The sequence below is a fragment of the Aethalodelphis obliquidens genome, unplaced genomic scaffold (assembly GCF_003676395.1).
Source record: "Aethalodelphis obliquidens isolate GAN/ISIS:26980383/991018 unplaced genomic scaffold, ASM367639v1 scaffold5, whole genome shotgun sequence".
NCBI classification, from domain to species: Eukaryota; Metazoa; Chordata; class Mammalia; order Artiodactyla; family Delphinidae; genus Aethalodelphis; species Aethalodelphis obliquidens.
The window spans coordinates 34656760-34666759 of record NW_020837949.1 but is presented as its reverse complement, the minus strand read 5'-3'; the positions used below and the strand labels follow the sequence as shown (position 1 = coordinate 34666759).

The 10000-nt window shown below is 37.9% G+C and overlaps 1 protein-coding gene across 1 annotated transcript in view; it reads left to right on the top strand.

The window, feature by feature from the left end:
• The window catches only part of FOXP2 (forkhead box P2), a 262680-nt gene that overhangs the window by 193508 nt on the left and 59172 nt on the right, over positions 1-10000 (top strand). The window contains exons 5-8 of the mRNA XM_027102140.1: positions 3773-3910; positions 5034-5292; positions 6063-6064; positions 6773-6938. Of these exons, the coding sequence (XP_026957941.1) occupies positions 3773-3910; positions 5034-5292; positions 6063-6064; positions 6773-6938 (565 nt within the window). The remainder of the gene's footprint in view (positions 1-3772; positions 3911-5033; positions 5293-6062; positions 6065-6772; positions 6939-10000) is intronic.

The window sequence follows — 10000 nt, the reverse complement described above, 5'->3', positions numbered from 1 at the left end:
AAAAAAGAAAAATCTCCCAACCAAAGTTTACTGCGTTTCTTTTCTTCACTCTTGAAGAGTTTAATTGATAGACTGCAGTTTTCACTGGAACACCCATTTTAAACCAGCCATTCCTTTTGATTTCATTTGGTAGCTGCATAATGTATTATGTTTTCTTAGACCCAACAAGATGTTTAATTGCCCTCTCACCAGAAAACATCTAAGATAAGTTCTCCCTCCCCTCCTCTATCACACATCTAAATTGTGGTCCCTCATTAGAATATTTGCATGATTAAAAGTATATATTTAGAGGAAAATATTTCCTTAAGCTTAACACCTAACTTGTGAAGGTATATATATTTTAGAAAGTTATCCACAGACTTTCAAATCTGATGCTGGTTTTGCCTGTTTACATTTTGATAAAGTAGTATAATCTTCAAAAATAAGTTATGTACTCAGTTAATCTCTATTCGTCTTTGTCAATGAATTCCTAAAGTAGCTTGCAGTAGCAAAGAAAGGTAATGGGACAGTAACAAAAGTGATAAGGGAGGAATGAAGGAAACGTGTCACTTAAAATGATTCACTTAAAAATGGAGAAATTCTGCATGTTCTAAACAAGGCCAGTGGAGCAGTCTACATATAACATGTAATTGACATTTGTTGTAGGAAAAACTAATTTTCTATTTAATAAAATATTTAAAATTTTTAATAGCCTCAAATGTTTCATTTTGGATGAGCTCATGTACGTAGATGTATAGGTGATAGTATTGGCTTATTTGTAATGTTAGAAATTCCTCAGAAGTGTACTTGTGCTTTCCTATATATATAATTGATTTCAGTTTGTGTTTTGTACATATCTTATGGAAGTAGAGTGTTCAATTAGTTGAGTCCTTTTTCTACATATCCTCATGTCTGTATATTGTTTGTGTTAGATGGCAGTTTCCTAGAGGGTAGGCCAGAATCTGCTTAAAATTTGCAGAATATCACATAAGTGTGATACATACGATTTTAGGATGACAATGACATAATGGTTATTTTTATGTCATAAACTTTTAAATGTAAGGAAGACACTCACAAACCATTTCAAGGATAAAACATAATTAATTTAACCATGGTGAAAGGGCTAATGAACTCTAAAGAATGCAAAGGTAGAAAACTTGCTTAAACTTGCTTGTACATCAGATCAGTCTTGCTAGCAGCAAGCTATAGGGTAATATAATTTGTATAAGATGAATTCTGATTGTAAACTTGCAGTTTACAATAATAATTGCATGCCTCCATCCATTCATATTACTTTTCTTATAAAGTACCTTTGTTATCAGTTACACATAAAGTACCTTTACTTGTAGATAGAGTTAATTAAGTGAAAATACTCCATATGCTAAAAAGTGGTAAGGGGCTGTTAGATGAGAGGGGTGTGACAAGTTTCTCATCACATGATAGACTTAATAGAAGGTATCTACCTATATTCATGTGTATAGCTATCTACATATATATAATCTAGCTACCCACTTACCCATCTATTTATCTGGATTGGCAGCCTTTTTAAAGTTTAACCTGTTTGTCTTTCTCTGTTCCTTCATTTCAGTTTCATTCCTTGTTATTTGGAGACAGTATGAGGTAAATTATTCCTGGAAGGAAAGGCATTTTTGTAGATAGATAATTTTTTTCCAGACTGCTTATTCTAACCATTCTTTTTGTTTATCAAAGAACAATTAAGTAAACTGACTATTAAATATTTAAACAACTAAACACATGGGCAACCCACTGGATCAATTAATTTTATAGCATACATTTCAGAATGCCTTTTATTATGATGCTTTCAAGTACAGTAATCTATAGGTATGAAAGTATGTTCTAAAAAAATCCAGAAATATTTTTGAAAAGCACTTTTGAATTCCTTTCTGTTATTCTGTGATATTTTCCCCTCATGTTACAAAATTACATCTAATTAATCCTTATTTCCAGAGAGTAAGGGATAGAAAATACTCTTTCTTTAGTATGAAATATGAAGTGGTTTTTTTGAGGGAGAGGAATTAATCCATCCTGAACTTCCTTTATTTTTTTCTTCTAACTTTATTTTTTTTGGCTGCATTGGGTCTTCGTTGCTGCACGCAGGCTTTCTCTAGCTGCGGCGAGCGGGGGCTGCTCTTCATTGGGGTGTGTGGGATTCTCATCGTGGTGGCTTCTCTTGCTGCAGAGCACACGCTCTAGGTGCGTGGGCTTCAGTAGTTGTGGCACGCAGGCTCATTAGTTGTGGCTCACAGGCTCAGTAGTTGTGGCGCACAGGCTTAGTTGCTCTGTGGCATGTGGGATCTTCCCGGACTAGGGCTCGAACCCGTGTCCCCTGCATTGGCAGGCAGATTCTTAACCACTGCGCCACCAGAGAAGCCCCTAACTTTGTTTTCATTATTAATTTCTCCTTTGTTTATGATATAAAGTGCCAGACTCGAAAAGTTTGAACTGTATTAAAAATGCCTCTGAGGATAAATTGTGAACCATGTCTGTTAATCTTTTTCTGTTTTCAAAGACACATGTTGTCCCAAGAATTTGTTCAAAAGTGGTGTTTATATAAATACTTGCTTTTATTTACAGTAAATGTGAATTGTTTTCTCTAGGAAAGAAAATGATTACTTTTTCAAAGGTTGCAAACTTGGCAAGTTGACAAGTTGATTACTTGCTGGTTAGTACAAGCAGTGCCTTCAAAGAGTGTGACTGCCGCCCAACCGAGCAGATAGATACGTCAGGCTTCCGTGCAGGAGGACTTCCTGTTCGCCTCTCTTGCCAACCTTTTCCTGTCTCTCCACAGCCTTTCTCTCTTTCTCTCAGACTTTCCCCCTGGCTTTTCCTTACTTTGTATTTTCCTTGCTTCATCTTCCTCTTCTGCTTCTTTCTCTCCCTCCTTATTTCCTTTTCTTTTTGACTCTTTAATTTTTACAACTTTGAAGGAGAAGAAAATGGTAGAAAGGACATTTTGAGCAAAATACTTTATTTTTCAGTGTAATGAATAACCTTTGAGTAATCTTTAGATTTCTGCACTTCCCAGTATACGTTTAGTTAGCTTGAAATAAGAAAACGTTTAAAGGAGAAGCTAGAATACGAGGCTTATGATCCCTTCTTGGAGAGGACCTATCTATGTAGCTATTTTCTGGGGATATGTAAGTAAATAAATAAATATCCTATATGAGTTACTCCAAGTACTCATGTAGTAATATGTATTACTGTGTGTATTTTTCTAGTACTGTGTATATTATATATATATATATATATATATATATATATTAAATTTTGAAGACAGGTTATATTTTATGAATAAGTACACTGCACATACATTCTTTTTACTAACTTTGATAACAGATATTTAAATGTGTATTTTTCCAGTCATTTAATCTTTATCATATCTATCTTAATCATACCTGTAAATCATTTCAAAAGGCTTTCATTTGTAGCACTGTGACATTGATGAGATTATCAATTATGAAGTATTGAGAAAACTGACATGTAATTGTTTATTTCTAATTATGCTAGTCAAAGCAGCACATCTTAGCATAATACGTAAGAGGTGTGGAATGTAAAGGTGGAATCTGATCACATCTGATGCCTCTGGAAAGCCAGTGTCTAAATACTGGGGTACCTAAAATATTATTATTAAATAGTTAAATAATATAACAATTATTCTATAAAAATGATTGGTCATCACTACTAAAGATTTTGGTAGGGATGCCATATAGCTATGAAGTAGGTTAACAGACGTTTGGTAACGTCCACTCTTTCTCCTTCTGTCTCTGTCAAGGTGCCTGTGTCGGTGGCCATGATGACTCCCCAGGTGATCACCCCTCAGCAAATGCAGCAGATCCTTCAGCAGCAAGTCCTGTCTCCTCAGCAGCTCCAAGCCCTTCTCCAGCAGCAGCAGGCAGTCATGCTGCAGCAGGTAATGTGGATTACCTGCTTTGGAGTGCTAGCACCCATGTTGACAGTGCCATGGGCATATATGACAATTCCTTCTCCACTGGAAAGGACAACCTGTCAGCATGCTAGAACATAAATGTAGCATGTTAATTGCAGAACCGAGTAGTAAAATTTAGATCCCTTATTCTTTTTAAATTCATTAACGTCTAGAGTAAGAGTAAGAAATAGGTACCATTTCAACGTGAGATAAAGCAATATTTAAATATTCAACTACTTAGGTGCTTTGGATTTAGAGCCTTGCCAACAAAAGTGCAAAGAGACTTACAGATAATTGTTGCTTTTGAAATTTCTAACCCTTCAACCCTCCTTTTAATTCACATAAGTATGAAATTGGAACTGGCTATTTTGTTACAGTAGGGAAAGTAATGTCCCAAACTTTCCTTTCCACAATAAATTCAGATTTTAGGAATAGAAGTAGCTACTAACTAGAACAAAGTTGAACAGCTGAGCCACCAATTCATGAGGTTAATCTTTTTTCAATAGCAAAACTAATGTTCCTAATATGTACATCATTAGAGCTTTGAGTTTATATAAAGTGGGCTTTATGTTATAGAGTTACTTCTCATACAGAAAATAATGTGCTTTACCTAAATTCTTAAAGATTTGACTTGCTGTGTTCTGTGATGATGACCACAGGCCAGTTACTTATATTTCTAAGTCTGACGTTCTCCCGTCCATCCGATGGATTACAATTTTTTTCCCAGTAAGAACTGGTCACTCTAATTTTATGTAACTCTATAGTTGGTTCTTATAAATGGTAGAGTAGACCCTATTTTTATGTGCTATTACCGCTGCAGATATAACCATCGAGGGTATTCATTTGGCTCTAGCCATTTCGAATACAGATCTTCTATACCCTTTCGTTTAGGATACTTTGGAGTCTGGATTGGAAAGTTTCAGAGCTGCCTTGGCAAAAACAGTGTATGTGTAGATCTGTCTCCTGGAATCCAATGCGTATCTGTCATTGTTCTTGTGAGACGCATCTTAATGGAGACTCGACCCTGTGCCAGTCTAGAGGAGTTTAGGAGGTTTATAATACATGCAACTTTTGCCTTTATTTATTAAAGTCAAAATGGTTTATTCAGCAACAACTACAAGAGTTTTACAAGAAACAGCAAGAGCAGTTACATCTTCAGCTTTTGCAGCAGCAGCAACAGCAGCAGCAGCAGCAACAGCAGCAGCAGCAACAGCAGCAGCAGCAGCAACAGCAGCAGCAGCAACAGCAGCAGCAACAACAGCAGCAGCAGCAGCATCCCGGAAAGCAAGCGAAAGAGGTAGGATCTGGCCGGCTCACCCACGCAGAGGAGGGCGAGGCTGGGAGGGGCCCTCAGAGGCCAGGGCAGCGTTAGACCCTCCTCTCACCAGGCCCTTGCTGTCCAAGATGCATTATGCTACATTTGTACTGAGCTTCATAACAGTAACAGGAGAGCTCTACTGCTCTACTTTTTTTGCAGCGTGGGACTTGAGAGTTACGATCCAATGCTGCTGTTGTCTCCCGTTCACTAATGAATCACAGTGTACAAAGAGCAAGCTGTGTGGTGGACAGAGTACTGATTATCTCGTATCCACCCGAGAACCGAAGTTGGTGAGGGAACCTTATCTTTCTCAGTGGTGCAGCTCAGAGGACAGGCATGCAAATTGAGCCCATGGTTGGGAGTTGGGGTGGGGGGGAGGGGAAGCCAGGGAGAAAGTGGTTGAGCCCAGATTTCAAAGTCACAGGCCCCTGATTAATGAACTGCTACTGTAGGTTTGGAGTGGCGAGTAGAAAGTTCCAGTTTGATATGCTCATAAATCAAAGTGACAAACTGGCTTCTCAGGCCTAGCTTGTGCTTGTCAGCAAACTGCATCAAATATAAACATAATACAAACAAAACAGTTGAAGTAGTTAAATTGATCAGCAGGTAACAGAGCCGTTGTCTTCAAGCTGCCCATTATGCAAACGTACAGGAAACAGTTTTGACCCCCTGAGGCTTTGTTTCTGTTTGGATTTGTGAATAGAATTTCAGACAGCCATCAACTACAGAATAGAAATTGCTCCCTTATTTCTCCGGAGGCTTTGGGCAATCCACATGACTTGCTCCGTTATGCAGTCTGTTTTCCAGTGAGCGCATCAGAAGTTTCTCTTTTCCCCAAACTAAAAAGGAAAGGTCTTTCACAGCAGCTTGTCTTTCTCTGAAGTGTGACTGCCTTCTCATACCCTCCCGAGTCCAAAAGAAGTCTGCTTTGTCTTGTAATGCCTCACAAAATGGGAACTTACACTTTTCCTTCCAGTAAGGGGCACTTTTTTTGGCCTTGAACATAATTCTACCTTTCATATATTCCAATAAGAGAGAAGAGGAAGGGAGAGAGCTAACAGGCCTGTCCTATGAAGGCTACATCCCAGTTTACTAATAGGTCACTAGAGACCACGGTCATGGACTTCTGCAGATCAAACTTATTCAGTTGGAAAAAAAACAAAAGTGTTGTTGAGGTTGACTGTTTCCGTAAAGTGTCATTCTTTGAGTCTAAGTAAATTTTCTATCATCTGCAATAAGCCTATTTTTAAGAAGTCTGAACTTTCGTGACACACTTTCTCTAGACCTTGTTCCATCCCCTTTCAGTGCAAGTTCCTTGGTTCTCTGTTGCTGTGTTAATATTTGAAAGAAAAGCAACTGAAAATCTAGAGTTTGCTCACATTCTGCCCTTGAGCTTTGACAATGGGATGACCGTTCACAAACGTACCGGGGCGATGAAAGAAGCTTACGTATCGCTGTAGGAGGGCTGTTTGCACAGACCCTAGTCTCTGCCGTCCATTCGCTCACTGGGTTGGGTTTTCTGACACCAGCAGCAGCAGCAGCAGCAGTTGGCGGCCCAGCAGCTTGTCTTCCAGCAGCAGCTCCTCCAGATGCAGCAACTCCAGCAGCAGCAGCATCTGCTCAGCCTTCAGCGTCAGGGACTCATCTCCATCCCACCTGGCCAGGCGGCCCTTCCTGTCCAGTCGCTGCCTCAAGGTACATACAAACCGCCGCGCACGCTCCATTTCTCAGCTTGCATTGCTGCCACTGTGTAGCCTGTCTACCTTACACCTTGAGAACTTTCATTTTTATAACCTTTATGTTTATTATTAAAGCATGATTGTTATGAAAATGAAAACACGACGATCCAAAACCTTTGGGACGCAGCAAAAGCAGTTCTAAGAGGGAAGTTTATAGCAATACAGTCCTACCTCAGGAAGCAAGAAACATCTCAAATAAACAACCTAACCTTACAACTGAAGCAACTAGACAAAGAAGAACAAACAAAACCCAAAGTTAGTTGAAGTTTGGAGTTTGGGATTAACATATACATTCTACTATGTATAGAATAGATAACCAAAAAGGACCTGCTATATAGCATAGGGAACTCTACTCAGTATTCTGCAATAACCTGTATGGGAAAAGAATCTGAAAAAGAATAGATACATGTATATGTATAACTGAATCACTTTGCTGTACACCTGAAACTAACACACATTGTAATTCAACTATACTCCAATATAAAATAAAAATTAAAAAAAGAAATGACTGTTAACATGGTTGCATGCCCCTTTTTCTTGAGACTCAGAAGTTTTACTCCACATTGCTTTTTAAGTGTGCAGTAAACCGCTTTCAAGTGCTTTGTTAGATATTAAATGTGTATTTATTAGTCTTATGGAAGAAAATGTATAAGGGCAACACAATTCAAGCTACTGAATTCAAGCCATTGAATACACACGGAAGATCTGCAGGGAATAGGATTAGTGGGAAGGCTAACAACACTCCATTTAACATAAGTGAGCTGATAGGAGTTTTGGTGGACAACTGATAAGAAAAAGATAGACGCTCCTAATCTTCACGCTATATATAAAAGGAAGGCTTTATGTATTTCTACAGAGCATAGTCCCAGTTATGCTTTGGGGGACCTCATCATGCATCCTGGGACCATATTGATCCTCCTTTCTCTAAAAGGATATTGCGTATACATGTACTGTATTGTGAATTACAGCTTTAGAAAGCTGGCAATTGTATTCTTGTTTTTCTGATAAGAAAGCTTCGGATATACTTTGATAATTCAATAATACAATACCATACAAATATACAATTGTATATATTCATTATTTGAGTCAACTTTTGGGAGATGGAAAGAGTTCTAAGTAAAAAAAAAAAAGGAAATAGAATGGTAAACAGAATCATTCTTCGTGTGCTAAAATTCTCAATACAGGTAAAAGTCATGTATCCATAAACATCCTGAAAGCATATTCTAATTTCCATTTGGATTTTGTTGGAACAACTTTAATCCAAGTGAACTTTCATGCAAGTCACTTATATTTGTTCCAGAGGGGCTCACATTGCACTAGTACTTGCTGTGCATTTTTCTGACTCTATAGGATACACTGAAGAAAATCAAGAACAATTAAATATACAAAAATTATAATTAGGTTAATAAAAGAGTCTTTTAAATACACATAATTATTATTTTGGGCACATTAAATTATAAATATTGTGGTATTTCTTTTTTTTTATTTATCAAATTACTGTCTCCATGGCTTATTTTTCCCAGAATTCCTCTTTCATTTGACTTCAGATCCTCTAATTCACCTGACTGAATCACTCCTAGGAAATCAAGAAAGATAAAGTTTAAATAGCGAAAGAAGGGGCTTCCCTGGTGGCGCAGTGGTTGAGAGTACGCCTGCCGATGCAGGGGACGCGGGTTCATGCCCCGGTCCAGGAAGATCCCACATGCCGCCGAGTGACTGGGCCCATGAGCCATGGCCGCTGAACCTGTGCATCGGGAGCCTGTGCTCTGTAACAGGAAAGGCCACAACAGTGAGAGGCCCGCATACCGCAAAAAAAAAAAAAAAAAAAAATAGTGAAAGAAAAACAAGGCAATAAACCTACTTTTCTGTGTCATTCCAAAGAGAATTGGAATAAACCATAGCGTCACCACAGCAGTGAATGTTCTATTCACAAATAATTGTTTTTATGGAAAAATAAATACAACTTGAGGACAAAGAAAGAAATAAGGTTTAAAAAATAAAAGTGTTTATAAATTAGTTCAACGTAAATATAGAGTTCTTTCATAGAAACTGTACTAAAACAGAAGCAATAAATTTATGTCATTGATTTTCTTAGTAAAATTTAAATAAAGTCTATAGTTGGGATCTGGGTGTTTTTCTCTCCTCAATAGGGAAATATAATTTTATTTGAGTAAAACCATTCAAACAAACATTTCAAGAATGTTTAAAATAGATGTTCGTAGAAACAAGATGTAACTATCTAAAATATATTTGTTAAACTGCATTCTTCCAAAACAAGCATAGAAATATCTTGCGAACAAGAATATTCATTATGATATAACCATTCTAATAGTGTTCAAATGAAAACTTTCTCTAATTTCTGAGCCTTCTTTTGATAGCATTATCTTCCTTTTTTTCTTCTATTTGTTTTTTTCCTTCCAGTTTTATTGAGATATAGTTTACATACAGCACTGTATAAGGGGTGCAGCATAATGATTTGACTTACATACATCATGAAATGATTGACCTACAGCACTGGGTTAGTTCCTGATCTGCACAACGTAGTGATTCGCCATTTCTCTACCCAACAAAATGATCACCACTTACTTTCTTCTATTTGTATTCTCTGTAAGATATATGAGAAATAAAACTCACAGAATGGAGAACGTTGAGGGAAAGGAAGTAAATCTGAAAACATATCTGGGTTTGAGCAGAAAGTGTATTTTTTAAGAAACATTTTTTTTTTTTTTTTTTTTTTTTTTGCGGTATGCGGGCCTCTCACTGTTGTGGCCTCTCCCGCCGCGGAGCACAGGCTCCGGACGCGCAGGCTCAGCGGCCATGGCTCACGGGCCCAGCCGCTCCGCGGCATGTGGGATCCTCCCAAACTGGGGCACGAACCCACATCCCCTGCATCGGCAGGCGGACTCTCAACCACTGCGCCACCAGGGAAGCCCTAAGAAACATTTTTAATTGAAGTGTAGTTGATTTACAGTGTTGTGTTAGTTTCAGGTGTACAGCAAAGTGATTCAGGTATACATA